The sequence below is a fragment of the Macrotis lagotis genome, chromosome 1 (assembly GCF_037893015.1).
Source record: "Macrotis lagotis isolate mMagLag1 chromosome 1, bilby.v1.9.chrom.fasta, whole genome shotgun sequence".
NCBI classification, from domain to species: domain Eukaryota; kingdom Metazoa; phylum Chordata; class Mammalia; order Peramelemorphia; family Peramelidae; genus Macrotis; species Macrotis lagotis.
Genome location: NC_133658.1, coordinates 242,959,148 through 242,986,101, shown reverse-complemented (window position 1 = coordinate 242,986,101; position 26,954 = coordinate 242,959,148). Strand labels below are relative to the sequence as shown.

Here is a 26,954-nt window from a genome sequence, read left to right as displayed (position 1 = left end):
TATGTATATATATGTATATGTATATGCATATATGTTATTCCCTCTTTGAACCAAATCCAATGAGAGTAAGATTCAAACCATACTCACTCTCTTTTTTCCCCCTCTACTTTAATAGATCAAAATTTTGTGCCTCTTCATGTGATATAATCTATCCCATTCTGCCTCGCCCTTTCCTTTTCTCCCAGTACAATCCTTTTTTTACCCCTTAATTTTTTTTATATCATCACATCAAAGTCAAACCTCTCTCTATGTATACTCCATTCAAATGCTGTAATAGAAATACAGTTCTCAAGAGTTACAGGTTTGAGGCCTTATTTCTCAACTTTAACTCACTGTCTTCTAAGAAAACAAAACATTCATGACAATACTTTTTTAGTGGATACCATCAGAGATACTTAGATATTCTGATTCCATCAGTTAGGATGATACCAAGAAAATCTATCCATTGAAACTAGGTCTTTGAACAAGAGGAGAGGGAAGTAATATTTTTTCTTTTGTCTTTTTGTCTTTTCCTACTTGTATATTATTCTGTTGGATTATTTTCTTCTTCAACCTAATTTTTATGCTTTCACAGTTCTTTAAATCTAGACACTAAGACAAGCAAAAGATATGTCAAAGGATATCACAATCTCAAAAGAATGAAATTATAAAGATCCAAAGAGCAATGGAAAAGGGCCATTTTTGGTTTATATCTTTAATACCTACCATAATGTCTGGTACAAAGGAAGCTTGTTGAAGAAATAAATAATTGATGAACCTGAAGAAGATACAAGTATGTTAGAGGATAGCATGTATAAGAAGAAGCATAAAATACCTCATCAAGGACATCATCATAAAAAGGGAAGTATGTCAGCTCTTTGATTCAATTATTTCATGTAGTTATGTAATATTAATGGAAGACAACCCATTGGTGCATTAATAATTATATATATGTATATATAAAATATATAGCACTTTAAAGTTTGCAAGGCTCTTTACATGTTATTATCTTATTTGATTCTTAGTTAATCCTATAAAGTAGGTGCTATTATTAGCACCATTTTACAAATGAAGAAACAGTTTAAGTGACTTGTCATATAATTCATACACTTCTGTGACAGGATTGAAATTCAGGTCTTCCTGTCTCCATGTCCAGCATCATATCTATTATGCCACCTCACTGCTTGACCACATACCTAATACCATTGGCATCCTCAAAGTTAGAAGAGCAAATAAAAGTAAGCTGATATATTTGATAACTCCTCTATGAAGAAGGTATTGGCAAACATGGACAAAGAGCTGTACAATGTGAGAAATCATTGATGGTTGGGATAAGGGGTAGGAATTGGAGATGAACATTAATCTGCTTAGTGGAAGATTGTATGCTAAATCATGACCGTATACTAAAATATGCATGTATTCTCAATGAATGTCACCCAGTGAGAGGCAGTGTGCAGCAGTAGAAGGATGGAACCTTGATCCAAGATGTCTTTTTCATTTTTTATTTTTTTAAATTTATTTTTATTAATTTAAGGCAATGGGGTTAAGTGACTTGCCCAAGGTCACACAGCTAGGCAATTATTAAGTATCTGAGGTCACATTTGAACTCAAGTCCTCCTGACTCCAGGGTCAGTGCTCTATCCACTGCGCCACCTAGCTGCCCCCAATATGTCTTAAAGAGCTTCAAATTCAGGTTTGACTCATCCTTGTGAAGTGAGAAATAATACTGCTTGCATTATCTATCTCACAGGACAGTGTTGAAGAAATAACAAAGTGACAAATCCCCCCCTCCCCTTCATCCCATTTTGGGGGGGGGTATCATTAATATTTTTGTTAGTGAAAGTGAAAATTTTATCTGTGTGTGTGTGTGTGTGTGTGTGTGTGTGTGTGTGTGTGTGTCTTCAAGAGTTGTACTTCTGACTCTAATTTTGTGGTTGGGTAGGAATGAGGGAGTGCAAAAGGAGACCCTTGATATTGCTCTTTAACACTCCTTGAAATTTCAGTCAGGTTATAAGTCAAATTCCACTAATGCTAAAAATATTCTGCCCAAACAACTTGACAATTTCATCATCCATTCCAGTAGGAAAATGCCCACTTCTCAAAGAAAAACCTTGTTTCCTATTCTCAGTCCCAGCATCTTTTCCACATTCATGATGATTGTAACATAGAACAAAGCTGTTTGCAGCATTAGCAGCAGAGTGGAGTCAATACTGGCCTCAGAGGAGGGTAGACAAGGGATCTTTTGTGAAATACAAATGCAAATAACTCCTACAATAGAAAGAATGGAGAAGCAGGATCCATCTCTACTCTTTACCTCAAATCTAGCAATTTAATTCTGTCCTTGACAGAGGTGATAGAATTTCATATTACAATCATTTCTCTACATGACAGTCTCCATGAAAGCTTACTCTAGGTGACTGTCAGGGGATAAGCAAAGTATCATTTTTATTGCTCTAAGTCTCTTGTATCATTTCTCCTTCTCGTATGTCCTATTTGAAAGGTAACATGTATCTGACTAAAATAATTTTTGCTCAAAATGACTAACATATTTATAATTTTTGACCCAGAGATTCTACACCTAGGCATATATGTCAAGGAGGTGAATGATGAGAGAGAGAGAGAGAGAGAGAGAGAGAGAGAGAGAGAGAGAGAGAGAATAGAGGGAGGAAGGAAAAAGAAAGACCTCATATACACCAAAATTTTTATAGCAACATTTTTTTATAGTAACAAAGAAACTGGATTCCAAGTAGATGCCCATAAACGGGGAAATGACTAAATAAGTTATGTTACCTGAATGGATTGATATATTACTGTGCTGTGCTGTGAGAAATAATAGTTAGGATGACCACAGAGAAGTATGGATAATATAAACTGACACAAAATAAAATAAACAGAGCTAGGAAAATAATATAGACAATAATTGTAATAATATATAAACGGAAGAAATAAGTTAGCAAAACAATTGAAACTAACAGAAAAAAAAACAATTGAAACAGAAAGCTATGAAGTTTTTGTTGGGTTTTTTTTTGCAAGGCATTGGAATTAAGTGACTTGGCCAACACAGGTCCTCCTGACTCCAGGGCTGGTGCTCTGTCCACTATACCACCTAGCTGCCCCTGTTATAATATTCTAATGACCAAGAAGGGCTCCCAAAAAAGGGCTAGAGAAAGCACCTCCCTCCCTTATAGGCAGAAGGCAGACTGTGTGTGTGTGTGTGTGTGTGTGTGTGTGTGTGTGTGTGTGTGTGTGTGTGTATGTAGGAGTAGAATACTACTTTTTGAATATGTTTGTCAGTTTTACTGACCTACTTTTTCATCTTTCCTATCTTTTATTATAAAGTATGATTCTTCAGGAGAGAAAAAAGGAAGAAATACCCTGAAAACTGTAGATGATATAAAAAACAAAAGATGTCAATACAATTTTATTTTTTAAAAATCTTTTCATTACATCTCAGTTACTGGACCTGATTTTAAAAAGCCCATATTTCATTAAATGTTTCTGTTTATGTTTGTTAAGTATTTAAGAAAAGAAATTTTTTTCTGAAAAGCTGACTATGTGCAAGTTGTCAATTTCATCTAAAAACCTGTCCCCATCATCTTTTGGATTTGTAGCAAAAAAAGAAGCAATAGATGATTAAAATCAAGGATGGGCATATTCAGGCAGATAGTCTTCTCCAGATTGGGTGCTAAATCATCCTGTGCTATACAAAATTTTTCACTAATGACTTCATGCTGAAGGCATTAGATGGCTTGCCGGTCAATCTGCAAAAGAAATCAAACTAGGAGGGACATAACAGATATGTTGAATGACAGTCAGGATCTAAAAAAAGGAATCAAATCTGATAAAATAAAGTTTAATGAGGATGGATTTAAAGTCATATACTTATGTTTAAAAGTTGAAATTCAGAAACATAGGATAGAAGAATTTGACCAGACAATATCTGAAAAAATATCAGAATTTTGTTGTTTAATTATTTTTAAGTTATGTACAACTCTTCATGATCCCTTTCAGGGTTTTCTTGGCAAAGATACTAGAATTGTTACTTATTTTCTTCTCTGAATCATTTTATAGATGGGGAAACCTGAAGCAAACAGGGTTAAGTGACTTGCCCAGCATGGAACATCTAGTTAGTATCTGAGACCAGATTTGAAATCAGAAAGAAGAATCTTCCTGATCTCAGGTCCAGCACTCTTATCCACTGCACCATCTAGCTACCCTAACTATTGTAGGTTTTAAGGTACTACAACTTGGAATTTTAGAGCACTTCAATGGTGTAACATAGCCAAAACAAAACAAAACCCAATGTGATCTAAGGCTGCACTAAAAGGTCTCTAGGCCTAGATGGAGGATGGTGATAGTTCTGGAATACCCTGGCCATATCCATTTGTATTATAGTATTGCTTTCACTTTTGAGCTTCATGTTTCAGGAATGACAGACAACTTTTCATGACCCCTTTCAGGGTTTTCTTGGTAAAGACAGTAGAATAGTTTTCTACTTTCTTCTCCAGATTATTTTATAGATGGGGAAACCTGAAGCAAATAAGGTTAAGTGACTTGATGGAAGCCAGAATGAGTTAAGGATAGGGATGGTTAGCCGGAGAAGACTTAGGGAATAACTATGGGAATGACATTTGTGTTAAAGTATTTGAAGAATTGTCATGTTTAAGAAACATTAAATATGTTCATTTGTCCCCCCACTCCACCCACCCCACCCATCCTCAGTGAGTCAGATTTAGACTTGATGTTAGAGGAACCATTAGGTGTCACTGCAAGGTAAGGCTTGGCAATATGGAATGGAGGTTGAGAGAGGGGAAGTTTCCCTTCCCTTCTTTTAATTTGGGTATTTATGGTCACACCTATTCTCTTTCCATCCAGGTTATTCTTCTGCCCTAGTTATCACCTTTGACTCAACTTTTGCAGAGAGTAAGGGAGACTAAAATATTTGCATGTGAGCATATGAACTGATGGCCCCAAGCTTGCACCAGCCAGGAAAAGGGGGGGGGGGGAGATGCTTTGTTGTTTCATTTTAAAGTTCATATGAATGGCCTGTCACTATTATTTAGGAGCTTATAAAAATGTTTTAAAAATATTACAACCATCAAATTCTCTCTGTTTCAGTTCAGAATCTCTAATTTAGGAAGAATCCAAACTATTCTGGAAGAAGTTAAAGCCCTCTCTCTTGACTTAAATTCTGTATTTTTCCAGTTGTTCATTAACAACCTTTCTTAAATTCCTTCAGTTCACAATTATCATACAGACTTGCATCACTAAGCAGTTAAAGTGTGATCGCAGTTCTCATATAAAAAAAAAAGAACTAGCAAATAGAAAGAGCTTAAAGAAATCGAGACAATCGTATAGGAAACACCTGCCAGGGACAGGCACCAAGGAAAGAGAAGAAAAAGGTAAAAACCACGTGAAACTTTCTCTTTAATTTTTATTTTTTTAAATTAAAATGTTTTTCAATCAACACAAATCTACTTTTCTTTCTCCCACTCACCAATTGAGGAAAAAAAAAAGAAATATACAACTCTTGCTACAAATACCTAGTCAAGCAAGTACCTGTTCCTTCCAAATATTGTTCCCTGCTTTTTTCTTTCTTTCTTTCTTTCTTCCTTTTTTTTTTGGACACATCAAAGAGGTCAGATTTTTACCCTCAGGCTTCCTCCTGGGGGTATATTTCTTTATGGGGGAGCAGTAATAAAGGTGTATTTGGGTGATATTAGGAAAAGCTTCCTAAGTATGAGACATCTAAGGGAAGAATGGACTGCCTCTGGAGGAGTTTAATTCTTCTTCATTAGAGTTATGGGATCACAAGATTTTAGAGAATGGGCAGAGTCTTTGACTCTAACTCTCCTTTTTTTTTAATAGGTGAGGAAGCTGAGGCACAGAGTGGTTGAGCGACTTGCTAAAAGGGTAAAAGAGGAAATGCCTTTGAAACTCAGTAGCTCCCCTTCCATAATACTTTTTGGAGTGTTACCCTGAGATCTAGGACTACTCTGTTGCTTAATCTGGAGTTTTATCTTCAGGACCACCATTATGGAGACTTGAAGCTGCTTTTATTCCTGGAGTGGGAGTGTCTGGGCAGGAAGAAGGAAAGACAGGGACAGTTTGCTCCTTTGAGTCAGATTTGCTTTATAAATTAACAGAAGTGCCAGGCCTCCTCCATGCTGTCATGATTATAGAGTTGTCTCCTTTCCCAATCTGAACCCAGATCAAACATGGCACATAATCCCTGGTGTGTGGCAAGAGGTATGAGATGCATTTTTGGCTCCAGGGAGAAGCTATTTTTATTACTCTTTAGAATGGGGAAATTGCATTCTATGTGTCTGTTGGCCAGTCTGTACTGTTTTTGTGTATGCTGAACTCTATTTGCACATACCAGTAAGTGGTTTGTGGACAAGTGCTTATGCTCAGGTCTACCACTGGATTGGAATGATTTGTCCCAAAGGTCATAGTCTAAAAAAAGAGTTTAAAAGAACTAGTTCATTACACTCCATTGCTCTAAAACAACTTTGATAGAGTAGCCTTTTGCTTCTAAAATCAATATTAGAATGTGTGAACTCTGCCAGCCTAATTCTGCTGGTATGTACAACAATACTAGCTGGAGTGGAAAAGTACTGGAAAGGATGATGAAAATGACTATGGTGGGGCGGCTAGGTGGCGCAATGGATAGAGCACTGGCCCTGTAGTCAGGAGCACTCGAGTTTGGATCTGGCCTCAGACACTTAATAATTACCTATCTGTGTGGCCTTGGGCAAACCACTTAAGCCACTTAACCCTGTTTGCCTTGAAAAAACCTAAAAAAAATGACTATGGTGTGGAAAGTAGGGGATAGTGGCATGAGGAAGAAGGAGAAAGAGACAAATCAGTAAAATAATTATGAAATGATATTTTCTGAAGAGCTAAAAAAACCCAAACAAGGAAAAATCAAAATAAACTACTGCACTAATCTTGGAATCAGAAAGACCTGAATTTAAATCTGACATCAGACACTTAGTAGTTGTATGACTTTGTGCAGGTCACTTAATGGGGAGAGCTAGGGAGAAGGAGGAATATTCTTCCTATTGTCATTCATTTTTGTACTTCCTTCTGCTACCCTTCCAAAAACTGTTCTGGATAACTAGAAAGTGGTATATATTAAATATCACATTCAGCTGTGAATGGTTGGTAACAGTTTAATGGATTTTTTGGTTTGGTTTGGTTTTGAGATGGTGTTTTGTTTTGGGTTTTTTTGGTATTTTATTAGGGGACTTGCAATGATAGAATTTTAGGCAAAAGCAACAGATATTCTGAGTGGTGGGCCCTTCCCATAGTACCTTAATTCCCACTACTCGGGAAGCAGTGGAATATTAATTTTACTCTCATTCCAGGGAATGAGGCTTCAAGGAGATGCTAGAAAGAGGACTGCAGGCCTCCTCCTTAACTTCATGGTGATGCATTATCTTATGGATTACTAGGAAGCTACTGTTACAGGTCAGTGCCTGAAGGAATCACTATTACTATTCCCAGGCTAAGATTGAGAAAAAAATCAAAATCAAAAACTCCCCCAGAAGGGGAGAAAGTAGGAGATAATTTTTTTCTCTACTTTTTCCCTACTGACTCTCTTTTCCCTTTGATGATAGTATATAACAGTGGAAAAAGTATGAATTTTTGAATTCTTAACTAACTTCTTTCTCATCATGTGTTGGGACCGGAAGGTGATAATCACACATATGTATATATTTCCCCATGTATAAGACATTCCTTAATTTGGGGGCCTGAAATTTGAAAAAAAATGTATTACATAAAATTATTGAACTCAAGTTTTATTGATCATAAAATGCATACAACTCCTCATCACTGTCAAAATTCCTGTCCACTAGCTCATTCTGTGTTTGATGCTGAATCCATGTCTTAAGAGAGGCTCTGACTGCTGTCCTGCCTGTGCCTTGGTCTGTGGTTGATCGTAAGCACTGCCTCAGCAAATCTGGTGCATGGACACATGCTTAGTCCATTCTGTTTCATGAATCTGAAGGACGATTTGTGTCCTCCTTTGAAATCAGTAACTTCTTTTTCATCACCAATTCTTCTTGCCTCATACTGAATCTTCCTTGTGGACACAGGAATTCCACTTGCCCTTTGCTCTTCAATTTATCTCTTCAATTCCCTCTCTAACATAAGTCATTTGGCTGACTTGCCTCTCATGGCCTTCTTCTGCAGTGGCAGAAGAACCCTACTGAAGTAAGGTTTCTTCTTCCCATAGCCAGTCTTACATTGTTTTCTCATTTGGAAGAGGACCAAACTGACATTCAGCAGCAGGATTTCTATTCACTTTTGCAAACTGGATCACTCTGAACTTGAATTCAGCACTGGATGAAAATCTTTTCTGAGCTATTTCTAGGCAGAATGTGGCAAAATGTAACCTAATATACTGGTAACAAATGTGAAACAACGAGAGCAAAGACAACAAACATAAAAAAAGCTGAAAATGCAAGTAAGAAAAAAAACTACAACCATTGTATAAGATGCTCCCAGTTTTTATACCTCAGATTTTTCAAAAAAGGGTACATCTCATGCATGGAGAAACATGGTACATGTGTGCACATATTTACATATGCACACATATGTATATAACAGATGTATATAACTATACACATATGTATGTGATTATAAATCCTGGAACATGGATGTGCTCTAAAGCTGATCAAGTTTGTAAGTAGAATCTTGATTTAGAGGGGGAAGGGACCTTAAAGGTCATCTAATCTAACCCTTTTATTTTAAAGATAAGAAAATTAAGGTCTTGAGGGGTGATTTGTCCATCTTCACATAGATAATAAGTGGCAAAATTAGAAGCACTATTCAGCCTCAAAGAAGGAAGTATCAGTAGCAGAGAAATACATCATTTTAAGCAAACTTGATAAAGATATGTGAAATTATGGATTTGTACAAGTTATACTATTGTAGAGTCATTAGTTGCTGCTGAGAGTTAAGAGTGGGAGTGGAATTAAAGATGCCTATTAAAATATATCTATTTCAGATAGAATTCTGACATCTCTTCCCAGGCTTCAGGGTATCAGCTATGTAATCTGATAAACTACTTTCTTGACCGATGTGTTTTTTATCCAGAGTATGAGTATCACTCTCCAATTGCAATCCATGCTAGTCTTCTCATTCTCCATGGTCAATGGACTTCCATAGATTCTTCCTGAAGAATCTACCTGATATCTTGTAGGCTTTCATTTGGCACCTTAATATTTTGGGGAAACTAGTACAATGCTTGGACTGTGCAGCCCACTTCCTTTTCTATTTGTAGAGGTTCAATAGTATCCTTTTTTTAAAAAAAAACTCTTTCTTACAAGTAAAAGTCTTTGATATGCTGTATCCTTCTTATTTCCACCAATCTATCTGTTCTCTTGTCATCAAGAATATATTTAATATGTATATAGATTATTTTCTTAAAGCTTTTACTGAGGGAAAAAGTAGGCCTATGATTCAGTAGTTACTAATGAATCTTTGGTAATGAATATTTTGTCTCATGCTGAACCATCCTTTTGATAATAATAATATTATCTATGATTTTTTATTTCTTTCTGAATAATTTTCTTCTTTGAGACTATTTTTAAAAACTCTTTCCACAGCTAGGTGGCACAGTGGGTAGAGCACCGGCCCTGGAGTCAGGAGGACCTGAGTTCAAATCTAACCTCAGACACTTAATAATTACCTAGCTGTGTGGCCTTGGGCAAGGCACTTTAACCCCATTGCCTTGCAAAAACTAAAACAAAACCAAAAACCTCTTTCCATCTTTTTTCCTTTAAATTTTGTTGACTCCAGCCTTGAATTTCCTCTGTATCTGATTGTTTAGATCCAAACACACTATTCTTCATTTCATTTTCTTGATTGCAATTTCCATTGCCACACATAAATATTAAGGTAATAGAGCATAAATGAAGCAGTTACCATCATCAATGATAAATACAAATTGTTACAGAAATGTTGATTGGATCTGTTCCATTTCACAATCATTTGTCTTTGCAATTTCCTCCACAAATGCTCTGGGGATAATCTACCATAATGGTGTTTCTCAACAAGTTTGTAGATTACTTTCCCTTCTACTGTTTTTTCACTGTTTTCTCATGCAATTCTTACAATCTTCTATCATCTTCTAGATTCTCATTTGTATTTTAAACCAATGCTGTCTTGGCTACCTTTCTCTGTTTTCTGCATGGCCAAGAAATAAGTGTTAATAGTGAGGCAGTTTTTGGGTTTTTAGAGCCTTCTTTTGGTGATTATTTCATATCAATTAAATTTCTTGAATTAATGAAGATACTTTGATGTTATTATTTTTATTCACTTCCTGTTTGTAAGAGTCAATAGTTTGTTTATAGGGTTGGTGTTGGAGCTATTGTGATTGTATTCACCCTAGGAAATGGATGTAAAATGTGTGAGAAAATGAAAAGGCATTCATTTAGCCTTTGCTTAATAAATGTGCAAATACTGGGCTAAGTATTGGAGATATGAATCAATAAGTTAAGACCGTCAGTGCTTGCAAAGAGCATATATTCTAATAGGAGAAACAACACATATAGTGATCATGGACTCATTTTGGTTTGGAAAGCTGCAAGCATTCTCTATCATTTACAAATTAGAATACCAAGAAAGGGGATATTTTCATAACTAATGTATAGAAGAAGAGTTCTTAACAAAAAAAAAAGATAAAGAAGATCATAAGAATAAGACTGAATTGGAACTTTTTTTTTTAGGTTTTTGCTAGGCAAATGGGGTTAAGTGGCTTGCCCAAGGCCACACAGCTAGGTAATTATTAAGTGTCTGAGACCGGATTTGAACTCAGGTACTCCTAACTCCAGGGCCGGTGCTTTATCCACTGTGCCACCTAGCCACCCCGTGAATTAGAACTTTTTACACAGACAAAGCAATGTATTCAGAAATGGAAGGAAAATATTAAGTGTAAAAAAAAATCTTTGCAGTTAGTTCAGAACTTCATAAGGATTCTATGAGAAAGAAAAGTATATCAAGTACCTGTTAGTACTAGGAGTTGTGAGTTGTCTTTGCACGGGTATATCCTGAGCATGTATCTCACTACCATAATTCTCTTAAGTGTGAGCCTATTTTTTTGTATGGACTGCATATATTTATAGGGGAGTATTCCCTGGTTTTGGGGGCAGGGTAAATGGTTTTTTTTTAGGTTTTTTGCAAGGCATTGGGGTTAAGTGGCTTGCCCAAGGCCACATGGCTAGGTAATTATTAAGTGTCTGAGGTCAAATTTGAACTCAGGTACTCCTGACTCCAGGGCCGGTGCTCTATTCACTGCACTACCTAGCCACCCCTGGGTAAATGTTTTATAATAACTATTCTTGCTATATCATTTGAAGAAATGCCTTTGCAAATAGCTAATTGATTAATAATGGAAAGCACATTGGAGGCGATTTGAACAATGGTAAAAAGCTATAGCCCTAAAGAGTTACCCTTTGAATCTAAGGTAAGAGCACCTGGGTCACTTAATCTTCAAAGAAACCTTACTTCCAGGGAGGGTGTAGGAAGAAAAGAAAATCACAGGGATGGTGAATAGGATATAGAAAGTAGAATGACATACTCTTTGAGAAGCAATATAAATAAAGATTTGATTGTGGTTCAAAAATTAGAAATGGGCAAGAGTTTAAAATAAATTCAGAGCAGGGTACCTGGCAAGAAGATAGAGAAGAGTAACAAAAAAAATGAAGTATACTTTGAACCTCCCTGAAATAGTGTACTTATGGAGGAGGGGGCAGAGGGAAAAAAGCAGGGCCAGAATTCTAGTGCTAAATGGGTTGACTTCAAAAGTCCTGACCTTAAAGTGATAATAGAAGATAAAATGAAGGTAGAATTATTAAATTCTTATATTTCTTCTTTTTCCTCTGCCAAGAAAAATTACCTTTGAACCTGAAAAGACAGAATAAAATTAACTAATAAGAAATTAAAAAACAATATCAAATAGGGAGATAATAAGAAAGAATTTGGTGAGTTCTAGTCACCTTGTCCAGTTAAACTATTTTCTAGAACAGGTATATGCCATTATAAGGGATACTGTCAGTAATCTTCCAAGGATTGTGGAGTATAGAAGAAGGGTTACAACAAGACTAGGGGAAAATGTTTTGATTTTTTTTAATCTAAGAGAGGACATTGTGTAAATTACATACATTTTGTTAACATTGTTCTGAGACTGTCACTGAAACTAAGAACCTTTTTTAAATCTTGACTGAAATTTACCTATTTTTTTGAGGATATTATAAATTGTAACTGCAAAATACCTTATGGAAAAGAGATTTTCAAAGGAATGAGGAAACTTTGCCCATTTAATCAGAAATTTGATTGATGTAATCAATTATTTCTGGCATAAATATACTTAAAACACAGAATATAGTTGTTGTTGGCTTTTCCCCAAGATGACACCTAAGGCATAGAAGAAAATAGTTGTCCCCCCAAGACTGAATCAAGTTCTAGACCTTGAAGACCAAGAAGGTCATATTGAAGGGTGTCCATAGCCACAAAAAGAAGATCCAAACCTTTCTCACCTTCTGGCAACTTCAGCCACTGACTTTGAAAGCCCAACTACCCTCAGAAAAGTACCTCTCAGAGAAACAAGCTTGATCTCTATACCATCATTATGTTTCTCTTGACCAGTGAGTCTACCATGAAAAAGACTGAGGATAACAACACCCCAGTCTTCATTGTGGATGTTAAGACCAACAAGCAATAGATCATCCAGGCAGTAAAGACATCTGCAGACATATACAGGCAGTGTGACATAGATGTGGCTAAGGTCAATACACTGATTAGGCCTGATGGAAAGAAGATCTATATCTGGTTTGCTCCAGACTATGATTCTTTAGATGTAACAAGATTAGATTCATCTAAACTGTGTCTAGTTGTCCTACTTAACCTACAGTCAAAAGTTTTCCATTAAGAAAAAAATACGTACTATAAATATATAGTTGTTGTTGTAACTCAATAGTAGTCATTTCTGGTTTGATTTCAGTTTGAAACAAAGTCTCTATTGGAGGGTAGCAGAAATCTGTAGTTGATCTTGTGATGTTTACAAATGACTTGATTAAAAGTGACAATAGTATGCCCATTACATTTGCAGAAAGCACAAAGCTAAAAGGTATAGCTGACATGTAAGGTATAGCTTACATGTTAGATGACAGAATTAGGATCCAGAAAGATCTTAACAGGCTTGAATATTGGGTCGACATTAGAGACAGATCTTATTATTTCTTTGGTACTATATACTCCTATATGAGGAGATTCTCTCTGCTAGTGCAGTTTCTTTGTTCTTATTATAACTTCATTATGTATTGATAATAATGTGCCATGTTTCCAAAACTTCAAAGAAACAAATAATAGATAATAAATAGTACTCGTGGATTCAAAAAATCTTGTGCCTTTTATGTCAAGTCTCAGGATTAGATCTAGTCTATGTGAACCTAGAGTCTTAGATAGCCTCTGCCCAGGGGTAATATAAGTAAATAAACAAAGAAATATCAAGAGGGGAGGGCATCAGGAGATAACACCTGAGCTTTGCTTGAAAAGAAGCTAGAGATCCTCTGAGTTGTGGAAGGACTACATTCCAAAGAAGGAGGAGGAGTATATGTGCAAAGCTCCATCATTGATTTTCATTGATTTTTCAAGTCCAAAATAATCTCTCAGATCTTTTTCAGATTTTCTGCCTACTTATAATTCCTCCATTGAAACAGCTTGGTTCAGGGGTGGCTAGGTGGCATAGTGGATAAAGCACCAGCCCTGGAGTCAGGAGTACCTTAGTTCAAATCCAGCCTCGGACACTTAATAATTACCTAGCTGTGTGGCCTTGGGCAAGCCACTTAACCCTGTTTGCCTTGCAAAAACCTAAAAAAAAATCGTAATGGAAACAGCTTGGTTCTCAAACCTTTTGGTCTCAGGACCTCTTTACACTCTTAGAAATTATTGAAGATCCCAAAGGGCTTTTGTTTATATTGGCTGTATCTATCAATGTTTATCACATTAGAATTATAAATGAATAAAATTTAAAATATTTATGAATTCATTTATGAATCATAAACCCATTATGTTACCCTAAATAACATTTTTATGAAAAAAAAATTTTCCAAAACAAAAAAAATATCAGGTAGAAAACAGGAATCCATATTTCAGCAGATTTCTTTAATGTCTAGGTTAATGGAAGATAATTGGATTTTCATGTCTGCTTCTGTAATCAATTTTTGTGATACGCTGTTTTGGGCAAAATATGTGAAGAAAATCCAGCTTCACCAGATATGTAGTTTGGAAAGGGAAGTTTATTTTAAGTAACCTTAGTGTTATTTTGAAAATAGTTCTGACCTTGATGAGCCCCTGGTCTTAGGGAATTCCAGGAGTATGTGGACCCCACTTTGAGAATCTATATTGTAGTGAATTGAACAGTAACTGTTCAAATCTCACCTCAAATATTTACCAGGCCGATGACCCTGGCCAAATGATTTGAACCTCTTTGAGGCTCAATTTTCTAACCTCTAAAATAAGGAGATTTCATTTAATGATCTCTAAAGTCCCTTTCAGCTTTAAATCTATGGTCCTATTATCTCATACTTTTGATTTCTAGGATCCAAAAGTGAGTTAATACTCTTGGTGTAGGGCACTCCCAGTGATGAAACTCCTTCTACCAATACCTGCTCTGACTTGGGGTCATACAGTAAGTATGTGGCAGAAGTAGGATATAGACTCAAGTTTCTGGACTCTGAAACCTTTTATGCCAGGCCAGGGCATGCATTGTTGCCATGTTTCTAGCCCTCAAGAGAGATTATTAAAAATCTTCTCCCCTCAGATAAATATGCCAGAGTTGCTGATTTGTATTAATAAGGGTAACTTCCTTACTGGAAATTTTCTTGCCTTGAGAAGTCACATGCTCCCCAACCAGATTAAAATGTAATTAAAATATTTGGCAAAATAAATAAAAAATACAAAACATTTGTTGTTGTTGTTGTTGTTCAGTCATGTTGGACTCTTTGTAACTTCATTTGGAGTTTTCTTGGCAAAGATACTGGTATGGTTTGCCATTTCCTTCTCCAGCTCATTTTACAGGGTTAAATGACTTGTCCAGGATCACATAGTAAAGATCTGAGGCTGGTTTTGAACTTAGGAAGATGAGCCTTCCTGATACCAGACCCAACACCCTATCCATTGTACCATGTAGATGCCAGGATAACATTACATTTTAAAACAAATCAATATGTGGATAACAAGAATCCATTTGTCATATTAGTGGTCCTCATTTCTATTTGAACAGGATGACATAACTCTAGGTCAATAAAATCACCTGTCTAGATCAATACTGAATGAAATGAAAAATTCACAATCAAAGGCAGCAAACCCCTCTGATAATTTCATGGGATCTCAAATTCATGCATGTACAGCTGAAAGGGATCTTAGAGGTTATCAAGTCCAACCAACCCTTTCATTTTACAGATAAATGATATGTCCAAAGTCATACAGATGGTACCTGTAAGTGAAAGAGTCAAACCTCCAGCTCAGATCCTGTAACACAAAGATTCATTGTTCATTGTATCACACTCTCTTATCCCAGCTGTTCCTTCAGTTAAAAACACATCAAGATCCTAAGATTGAATTTCACCACAGAAGGAAAGTACTGGGAAGAATTCTCAGGATCCTTTCAATCAACTTGTGAACTGTTGGGCCCCAGGTAGTGTTTAGGGGAGGGAAGGGAACTTAGTGTGGAGGTATGTTGACAAGGATACCAACCTAAGGATCAAAAGCAGCCTGTTTTATGCATCTATTTTTGAACAGACATCAATATATATTTGTGGCAATGCCTGGCTGGGGCAGGGGATGGTGGCAATTATGCCTCTTGGGTCTGTGTTCTCCTGAGATCTTAGAGAAACTTCTCCATAAGCATTACCTCTGGACAAGGAGAACCACTCCTCTTACAGGTCCAATCAATATGTTACCTCCATTGTGGTCACAGTTGGGGTGGAAGTCCCAGGACTTGGACAATTGCCCCTGTGCTTTAGTCTAATTTTGATAGGATGTTCCTCCCCTGTGGCATCTGAGAAATAGGTCATGGTAGTAAACTTGTTTTGAGAGTCTTGGGATTAAAGCCACTGAATTTAGAATTGAAAATCTTTAGGTCTATCCCAGACTCCAAGGTTGATAGACTACTTGAACAGGTCTTTTCCCCAGTACCAAATATGTTTACTCTGGAGCTATCTCCCTTACCATGTCAACTGCCTCAGTTCAGGAACACAGAGGTGGGAGGAGAAGGGAATTAACTGATATTATTTGAACAGGTTAGAGCCCTTAGAACATTCTAATGTTCTTTCATAAGAGAAGAATAGTGGACTGGGTAGGAAAATCTAGGAAAGTGAATTCTCAGCTGATGGGGCTATATGAGACTGGAGGGTCAGGACACTTGGGTAGTTTAATCAAGAGACAAAACATTTGGGTTCTGTAACAATTTAACAAGAATTTAGTAGTTCCAGACACTGAGGATTATGGATGTGTATGTTTGTATGTGTTAATTCCTTAATGTAGTAAACTATCAGTGAAGAAATTCTCTCTGTTGATAGTTAACAACTGTCCTGAACTCGCAGCCATATAGCGGGAGGAAGGCTGAGAGTTGGCCTGAAAGCTGAAGCTCAGGGTCACCCATGTAGGATGTTAGAGGTGGTACTACTCAAACCCGGGTTTCTTGGGTTCTGAAGCCTAGGAATGGCCCCATTATGCTACATTGTCTCTCAGTTGGTTTACAAACAGAAAAAGGAAACAGTCTCTGTTTTTAAAGAGCTTCCAGTGTACTGGGCCTAAACACACACACACACACACACACACAAACACACACACACACAAACACACACAAACACACACACACACAGATTTGAGTAAGAAATATGTACAAAAACAAAATAATATGGAGGGAGAAGATACTAATTACTAGGGGTATCATAAAAGACATCTTGTAGTACATAGACATTAATTAAGCTGAGCCCTGAAAGAATTCGAAGAGTAAAGATGAGAAAGGAGAGCATTCTGAGGATGATGGACTATCTACAAAGGCTTAGAGATTGGAGATGAGAAAGTATGATTAAAATGGGAAGCAGAAATCCTGAAGGCAGTGGAACTTTAGTTTTAGTCCTATAAATGTCTGCAAATGTTCTGCTTTCCTTTAGTAGCTCCTTATAAGTCTGTCACCCATAAATTTATCTGTTTTTTAATCTATTAACATTTTTCAGGCTATATCCCATCTTGGATCATAGAGTTGATAACATTTTCTGAGCATTGAACTACTGTATAAAATAGAACTTCCTTTTATCTGATCTAAATGTATCTCTCCTGATCTTTGTGGCACATATAGAGTCTGAGGTCACATGAAAGTTGTTACTTTCCTAAGGTCACAGTATCAGAGTAAAATGGAATGAGCATGGCAAGTATTTTTTTTATAGTAAAATTTTGATTTTATTATAGCTCATTCAAGAACTGAGGCTTTAATAGAGATACTCTTTTTTGGGGGTGGGGTTTTGCAAGACAGTGGGGTTAAGTGACTTGCCCAAGGTCACACAGCTAGGTAATTATTGTCTGAGGTCGAATTTGAACTCCAGTCTTCCTGATTCCAGGGCTGATACTCTATCCTCTATGCCACCTAGCTGCCCTCATGCCAAGTATTTTTTACAAATATCCTCTTATTTGATCCTAATAACAGCTGCTAATATTATTGCTATTATTATTTCCATTTTTCTAATGAGGTGCATTGATGAAGTGACTTGCCCAGGGTCACACAGCTAGGAAGTGTCTGAGAACAAATTTGAACTCAGATCTTCTAGTCTCCAAATCCTATGTTTCATTTACTGAGCTACCTGGTTCTTTTGTACCAAAACTAATCCCTCAAACTGGAATAGTTCCTATAAACTCATGGTGACCAAAACAGACCAAAAAAAAAGTTTGAGTTGGGGTTTAAAATGATATAAAGTTAGCCAAAAAAAAAAACTTATATCAGAAAATATCTCTGATTTCTGTCTGATGGAGGTTTAGACATTTGAGTTAGAAATCTAACAAAGTTAGGAAAGCAGAAGGAGGGGTTAATCTTGGTTTGAATTGGCCCTTGGATATATGACTTACTTCTGGTTCATCCCTGGCCCTAAGGACTCTTTTTTTGAGGTAATTAGGTGACACAGTGGATAGAGGGCTAGCATGGAGTCAGAAAGACTCATCTTCTGAAGGCCCTATGGGCCTCAGATATTTTCTGTCTGTGTGACTCTGGGAAAGTCACTGAACCCTGTTTGCCTCAGTTTCCTTATCTGTAAAATGAGCTAGAGAAGGAAATGGTAAACCACCCCAAGAAAACACTAACTAGGGTCATGAAAAGTCAGGCATAACTGAACAACAACAATGGTAAGGGTCCTTTGGAAATCTGGGTTTTTGAAGAATTTTTTCAGTTTTAGATGTTGTATGGACCAAGCCCAGTGATATGTTTGGTATGAGATTTGAGTTTGTCTAACCCAAATCCCTAACATAACTGTAGAACCACACAATTTTCTGGAGCTTCTCCCTTTTGACACAAAGCACTTGAAAAACCAGAAGGTATGTCTGGCAAGAATTAGGTTTAGATAATATTTTAGGATTATAGCTTCATAGACTTAGAGCTAGGAGAGACCTTAGAGGTCAGAGAATATATCCCCCCTCATTTCAGAAGCCAAGTAAAAGTAGGTGACTTGGTCAGGGTCCAAAACTAATAATTAGTACCTGAATCAGGATTTGAACCCATGTCAAATTAACTTCAAGTCCAGGACTCTTCTTTAGATTTTACCACATGCCTCAATTAGGTCAAAATAGATATGCAAAAAGTCACATTATAAAAACTTTAGAGAAGAAGATCAGGTACCTGTCACATTTGTATTTAGAGGGAGCATTCTTTTTTTTTAAGATTTTTTTTTCAAGGAAATGGGGTTAAGTGGCTTGTCCAAGGCCACACAGCTAGGTAATTATTAAGTGTCTGAGGCTGGATTTGAACTCAGATCCTCCTGACTCCAAGGCCAGTGCTCTATTCACTGCACCACCTAGCCACCCCTAGAGGGAGCATTCTAAATTAAACAAGGGCTAAAGAAGATCATAATAGATAAAATAGACAATTTTGACTATATAAAATTTAAAAGTTTTATTTTTATAAGAATAAAATAAATGAAAACACAAGTAGAAGACATATGGAAATATAATTGAATAAAATATTACCAATAAACATCTGATGTCCAGTATATAAAAGGAATTGAAATAAATATATATTATCAAGAATGTTTCCTCTATGGATAAGTAGTCAAAATATAAGAATAGTTTTTTTTTAGGTTTTTTTTTGCAAGGCAAATGGAAGAATAGTTTTTAAAAGGAAAATTGTAACCTATAAATAACTAAATGAAAACTAATCACTAATAGTAAGAAAAATACAGATTAGTGATGACCAACCTTAATGGACTTGCTCATTCCATCAATGCAACAATCAGGCACAATTTTGGGGTATCTGGGATGGAGAATACCATCTGTATCCAGAGAAAGAATTGTAGAGTTTAAACAAAAACCAAAGACTATTACCTTTAATTTTAAAAAAAACATTATCTTATTATGTAATTTTACTATCTCTTATATTTTATTTTTTTTCTTTAAGGATATGATTTCTTTCTCATCACATTCAATTTAGATCAATGTATACCATCGAAACAACGTAAAGACTAACAGACCCTTCTGTGGAGGGGGGAGGAAGTGAGATTGGGGGGAAAATTATAAAATTCAAAATAAATAAATAAAATTAAAAAAGAAAAATGCAAATTAAAACAACTGTTTCACTTAATGTCATAAAAGTGGCCAAAGAAGAAAAATGAAGGGAACCGTCTGTATTGGAGGATCTTCAAGCAGACAGGCACACTGGTGTACTGTTAGTGTGGCTGTGGAGTGATCCAGTTGTTCTTAAATCAATTAGGAATTATGCAAGAAAAGTGACTGAACTTTCTATGAACTTTGACTTAGCTACTATTGGCCATATATCCTAAGGAAGCCCATTGGGTACATATATCGAGTCCAAAAATAAAGCAAGATATTATGGTGGTGAGTTGTGTCCCATTCTTTTTTTTTTTTACAAGGCAAACGGTGTTAAGTGGCTTGCCCAAGGCCACAGCTAGGTAATTATTAAGCGTCTGAGATCGAATTTGAACCCAGGTACTCCTGACTCCAGGGTCAGTGCTTTATCCACTGCGCCACCTAGCTGCCACTGTTCCATTCTTCTTGACTCCATTTGAAATTTTCTTGGCAAAGATATTGGAGTGATTTTCCATTTCCTTTTCCAACTCATTTTATAGCTAAGGAAACCCAAACAAAAAGAATTAAGTGACTTGCCCAAGCTCACACAGTTAGTATATGTCTGAGGACATATTTGAACTCAGTTCTTTCAGATTTCAGGACTGGTACTCTATTGTACCACCTAGTTACTTAGATATTACCTGGCTATAGTCCTCTTTGGTAGCAAAGAGCTGAAAACAAGGTAGGCATCCATTGATTGGGGAGTAGCTGAGGGGGGAAAAACAGCAAGGATGGCCTAGGAATGTAATGGAAAATTACTTTGCATGAAGAAATGAACTTAGAGAAATGTGGGAAGATTTGCATAAAATGATGGAGAGCAAAGTAAAGAAGTACCAGGAGAAGGCAATATGCTGATGACCACAATGCAAATGAAAAGAAACACTAAAAGGAAGAAGAATTTTGAGTGCCTGAAAAACTGATAATGGGATCGAGAACAGAAAAAACCATCTTTCTCCTTTTGCAGTAGAAAGGCAAGAAATTAGTGGGTTAAAATATGGGATACAATGTCATATACCTTTTATTATATTGATGTTTTTGTTCAGTTTTTTCTGTGTCTCCAGGAAGTGTGTAATAGGGGAAGAGGGTGGAGATAGCATTGAAATACCTGGTGATGGAGGGGGAAAGCATTAATAAAACTTTTTTTTAAATGAGATTATTGGACAAGATGGTCTTCAAGGTCCCTCCCTTCTCTCAATCTACAAAGCTAAGCTTTCTATTCTCTGGCTTTGCTTGTTGAAATTCTTCACTTATTGTAAGATGGAGGTCTTCTACGAATCCTTCCTTGATTTCCTCAGCTGAAGTGATCTTTCTCTTCTTGAATCTGTCACAATACTTTCATTTTTTCTTTGCATTTATGACATCCTCGTTTGTGTTATGGTTGCAAAGATTTCATCTTCTCCATTAGATGATACCCTAAAAGTCAGTTTATGTTATTTCATCTTTGAAGGGTATTATTGAGGGCCCAGGAATACACATAGTGCTGAGCAACTGCTTGTTGACTTGGATTTATTGTTACTATTATTAATACCAAAAGCTTACCTTTAAATAGTGCTCTCTCTATATATTTTTAAAAATTTATTTCCTGATTTGTAAAACAAAGGGGTTGAACTAAAGCCCTTTCATCTCAGAACTTGTAGTGGTAGACTACAGGAGAAGGAAGACTGCTTCCTTCACCATGGGGTAGAAGAGGATATTCAGAATTTGGAAAGAGGATAGCAAAGATTTTCAGCAATTGCTGGTGCAGAGAAGGAGGGTTTTCTGCAGTATTTGGTGCAGTGAGCATGGAAGATTTTTGGTGGTACCCAGAACAGCAAGGGGTTTGCAAGGCTAGTATCTGGAGGTACAGCTGAGTTTCTGCGTAAGGGAGGGGTTAGTCAGTAGCCTCTTATGTCCCAATGTTGCGGTGCCCAGCTTGGTCAGGGAGAAGGGCTGATGCAATGGTTTGGAATGGAATCTGATTGAGAGTAGTTCTTTTAATTTTTTCCCCACTGCCCAGCTGGCACACAGTCTACCCAGCCCTTGGGGCTGCTTTCTCCTAGGGCAGGCTTCGTGAACCACACCTCCAGTTTCCCAATCTCCCCTCCTATTTCTCATTGACAGGGTGGGAGGGAGGACGCGCGCGCCCAGACGTGTGTGTGTGTGTGTGTGTGTGTGTGTGTGTGTGTGTGTGCGCACGCGGGGGGGCGGGGGGCCTATAATGGGGGGGGTTGGGGTGTTCTTCTGTGGCTCCTGACCTTGCTAGAGCCTAAACATCCCAGGGAGGAAGAAGACGATTCAAGGGCGATGCCCACAGTCGGCATCGGGGCACCGAGGAAAAAAGATTATCTTTCTGGTCCCTTTCACTTGGCAAACTCACTCAGACGTCTGGAGAACCTGCAGCCTGGGGACCTCAGTGCTCCAGCCTTAGGAAAAAGGGAAACCTTGGGGGCTTTGGTTTCCAGGCAAGAGCCAAGGGGTGAGCAAGAAGGGGGTGGGGTGGGAATTGGAGACGTCTCCCAGAGGCTGAGCCGGGAGAGGGGGTGGGTCCAGATTAGCATAGCCTCCTCCCCCTCCGGCCCTTTCCTGAAAGAGGCTGGGGGGTGGGGGGTGGGGGGAGTGGTGGAGGAGTCTGCTGAATGGCCTCTGCTTTCCCTATTCATCTCTTCTCCTGCTCCCTCCTGCGCTCCTTGGCCGCCGCCATCCCTCGGTCGGTGGGTGAATGAAAGGCAGAGGCTGCGGGAAGCGCCGGTGGAAGAACTGGCCAGCGGAGCCTGCCGGACAGCGCCAGAGGCAGGGAGCAGGAGCCCGAGCTGGAGATGTACGGTAAGGGCTGGCCGCGCGGAGCCCCGGAGCCCGGACTGGGCAGCTCGGCCGCCGAGCCTCGCTTCGGCCCCCCCACCCCAGCCCCCCACCTCTGCCTGCTGGAGTCTCAGCAAACTTCCAGCAGCGGAGACCCGGGGGGGCGGGGGGGACTGAATGAATCACTCCTTCCCTTTCCTCCGGCCCCCCCAGCTAACCCCTAAAGGAAATGGGCGAGGACTCGCCGGCCAGCCCGGAATCCTGTTTGTGTTTGTTGGTGATGCTGTGTAGGGGCGCTCCTAAGGAGCTGGAGACAAAGCTGGGAAAGAGAGGGGGAAGGGGAAAGAAGGTCCACTTCGAGGGGCGTCTCTGGGTCCCTCTGTGGTGGGCGCGGTTGCCTATTGTTTGGAGATGCTCTGGGGGTGGACGAGCTGAGGACTTCCTTGGCCTTGACCTCTGAGGGAGAACCATGGCTTGTTCCATTGTCAAGGGTTGAAATTTCGTGTGCGGTCGGTTTCTGTGGGGCAGCTTAATGGTTAGACCTGGACCCTGGGAAAGCTAGACTTCAAATCGCACCTTTGACTCTTAGGGTTGCCCCAGAATATTGCAGTGGGAAGAATGAAGGATCTGAGTGCCAATTCTGACTCTGCCACTTTTGCCGATCCAGGTGACCTTGGACCAATTACTTAACCTCTCTGGATCCCGGTTTCCTCAATTGCCTAATGAGGCAGTTCGATCTAGAAGGTTCCTACTGTCTCACTTTAATCTGGATGTGCCTCAGTTTCCTTCTCCAAAAAAATGGGATTAATAGTGCTTACTTCATGGGGTGTTAGAGGTATCAAATAAGGTGATATAGGTAAAGCATTCTGGATGAGACCAGAGAATGTCTCTAAAGCACTTTACAAACCTTAAAGCACTCTTTATGCCAGCTATTATTAGGAAAGCTGAGCAGAGAGGAAATGCTTTGTATAGGTGGTGGTGTGACTGAATTTGCAGCGTCTAGGCTGACTAAAGCTGGGTTGGGAGTTAGTGGAGACTATTATTATCCTCTGGGAAGAGGGTCATGACTCTGTCCCTTTCTTGAGTGCCTTGGTAACCAAAGACCAGGAAGTGGAAGCTGGCCTCTGGCAGGGGTTATGATGCTGAGGGCTGGTGAATAGACTAGTGCTTGGATCTTATTTGACTGCTGGCTTGGCTTGGTTCAAGACCACCGTGTCTTTTCAGATCAGCAAAGTGTTCTGGAAGAAGCATTGAATTTAGAGAGAGGATCTGGGTTCAAATGGAAATTTCTTCATCAGTAAAATGAAGAGATTTGAGAACTTTCAAGGTTTCTTTCTAAAATCTATCATCAGCTGGTAAAAGTAGGGGAAGAAGCTGAGAGGTTTGGCTGCAGTACTGAGCTCCATCCTATTGCTTATTTGACCCAGCTCCTAGCCTGAGCTTCCCAAACCCTCCCCACCCCCACAACTTATGTTCAACAGCTGAATTCACACCTGCCATTGCTCTGCTTTGTAGCTTACCAGCAGGTCCTCTGGCTTTGCTGGAGATCCTGCTTGTCAAGAAAACAAACCTCTTTGGGTTCTACTGTGGTGATGCTCAATTACACAGAGGGTTGGAAGGAGGCAACAGGGTTTTTAGGATAGAACCCTGGATTGGAGATCAGAAGGACTGAGGGGTTAGAATCTCACCTTTGACCTTGATGCACTATATAACCTTAGCAAATCACTTAACTTCTCTGAGCCTCAGTTACCTTATCTGTAAAATGGGTGCAATAACACTGCCTACTTCTTAGGGTTGTTATAAAGACCAAAATGAGGGATCATAGGTAAAGTTCTTTTGAAAACCTTAAAGAGCTGTATTAATGTTAGCTGCTGTTTTGCTACTATTAGCCTCCAGAGATCCAGGCCAGCCTAAGGACCAGGTTCCTTGGAAAAAGTGGGTATCAGGTATTAGGAAAATCATCCTGCCCTGAGGAGATTGAGATGATTGATAGCTTTAAGATACGGGAGAGGAAAATGGTTTTATCATTCATCATCTTTCTCTGGAAGTAGAAACTCAGAGCCTAGGGACTAAATCCTTGGAGCAGTACAGATTTCTCTTTTAATTGATCCCTAAGGTTTCACTGTTTCTGCTTTCTTTCTCCCTGGAAATTGGCTGTGAGTTATAAATTTGGTTGGGGACCTCTGGATGGCACACTAAGGTAGTACCATGGATATAGAGTTAGATTCAGAGGACTTGTATTCAAATGCTATCTAATGTTTCTGTGTGACCTTGAGCTAGTTATTTCCTATCCTTGGACCTCAGTTTCTTCTTTTGCAAAATGGGAAAAGGTGTGAGATAAGGTGGCTTCTGAGATTCATTTGGGGCACTAACTGTATAATCCTAGGAACCAGATAGAATATCCTGGCAGCTTCTGATGATTTACAATGCAAGGTTAAGGGTCCAAATTGTCTTGTGGGAAGAGCAGAGACTCCTCTTAGAAGCTAATCTGGTTTTCTCTCCAGCTTTAGTATGCCTGGCTTTCTTACCTGTATTTCAGAGCTCTGACCTAATCCCAGAAGGTTCCTCCCCAACATTTCCTCTGCTTACCCACCCCTTGCTATTTTGGTCTTGGATGACCTAAGCTGGGCTATTTGACCTCTGACACACTAGATTTTTCTGAGCTGCTAATCAGTGAAGAGAGAGTCTGGAAGGTGAACAACAGCTGTTGTGTGGTCTAACAAGCCCAATGTTTTCTTTCAATGAGTCTCTCTCTCCTCTTCTTTCCCCTCCATCCCCTAGCTGTTCTGCAGAATAGCCTGAAACTGCAGCTCCTTTGAGGGAGGGCATGTGACTGCAGGACACCTGCAGTGGGGAAACAATCAGAGCAAGGTCCCATTGGAGCAGGATTGAGGGACCCAGAGATAGGAAACCTGAATGAAGTCCCTTTGCTTAGTCCAGGAAGCAAATAACTGCGCAAAGAGACTTCTGGACCCAGAGCTCCTGGGTCTCTTTCTGCATTTTTACAGTTTGAAGCAAGACAAGAGATGAGAATAGAAGAGTAGAGAAGTGGGGGGGAACTTAGGAGCTGAGATGTCTGGGTTCTATTTTGGGAGCTGTTACCCAGTCTCTCATCCCCCTGCTATTAGTCTGTTTCCCCAGCTGCAAACATATAATATTCGTACCCTAAGTTTATTTGCTAAAAGACAAGGATAAAGAAAGGCTGAAGAGGTTCATATTATGGTCCTCTTAATGAGGAAGGAGTCAAATTAGTAAAACTGCTTCTTGCATATCATTTGTGAGAGGAATGCTATGTGCATCTTATTTGAATTTCAGATTTAGAATAGTTTTATGCAAAAGGTACTGGAATAGGAGATCTGGTTATTTGTGTGACCTCAATTAAATATCTAACCAATATGATCCTCAGTTTCCTCATCTGTAAAAGGTGGGACATGGATTAGGTGATCATTAAGGCCCTTTCTGATTCTAAACATTTTCTTTTTGATCTACAAAATGAAAGGGCTGGAGTAAAAGATCTTCAGGGTCCCTTCAGCTCTGATTTTTGCCATGGAGTTAATCTTATCCCCAGAGTATATTCTTTAGATTTCCTAGTATTTTCCTTTAACAAAAGTATCATGAGATAATTTTGTCTCTTGGGAATGTGGTGATTGGCAGAAAGTGGGAGTGGAGGTTGGGGAAAGGGTTATGCAGGGCATGGTAGAAAATAGAATCTTAGAGCTAATAGGAACTTTAGAGATCATCTAGTCTAACCTTCTTATTTTATAAATGAGGAAATTGAGGCCCAAAGAAGTGGGGGACTTGGCCAGGTTCAGGCAGCTATCTGAGCCAGACCTCCTAATTTTCTATTTGCTCTTCTTTGATGCAATTCTGCTGTCTCTTAGAAGAGAGGTTTGTAGAATTCCATCAAGAATGGCCTATAAGCATAAAACACTTAGTAGAGGTAAAAGTTTTAGGGTATCTTTGCCGCAAGATGATGTGACAGTAGCCATGAAAAAGATACAGGATCACCTTCCTCAGGATTCTGATTTTGTACTCTTTTTCTTTTTATACACTCCCCTTTGGAGTACCTTGACACTGATTATACCTAGATTATAATCCCTCCTTGGCTAAAGCTGTCTTCTGTATAAAGCATTTTGTTGTGATATCTCCCACCCCTTCCCCAGTTACTAGGACCTTTCCCCACAAAATTATCTCATATTCATTGTGTATATATTCTATATATTAGTATATGTGAGTAACTAGGTAGCACATTTCTTGGATCCAGTGCTGGGAATGAAGTTAGGAAGACTTATCTTCCTGAGTTCAAATCTGGCCTTAGACATTAGCTGTGTGGC

The 26,954-nt window shown here is 38.6% G+C and overlaps 1 protein-coding gene across 3 annotated transcripts in view; it reads left to right on the top strand.

Annotated features, from left to right (window-relative positions):
- The first annotated feature begins 5,322 nt into the window (after positions 1–5,322).
- Positions 5,323–26,954, top strand: part of EFR3B (EFR3 homolog B) — a 150,044-nt gene continuing 128,412 nt past the window's right edge. For 2 of the 3 annotated variants that reach the window (XM_074209963.1, XM_074209961.1), the window contains exon 1: positions 22,469–22,644. In XM_074209963.1, coding sequence (XP_074066064.1) covers positions 22,638–22,644 — 7 coding nt within the window. In that variant the 5' untranslated portion in view covers positions 22,469–22,637. Of the gene's footprint in view, positions 5,382–7,349; positions 7,453–22,468; positions 22,645–26,954 lie in introns of those variants that run through there. The other variant, XM_074209962.1, reaches the window with a different exon arrangement.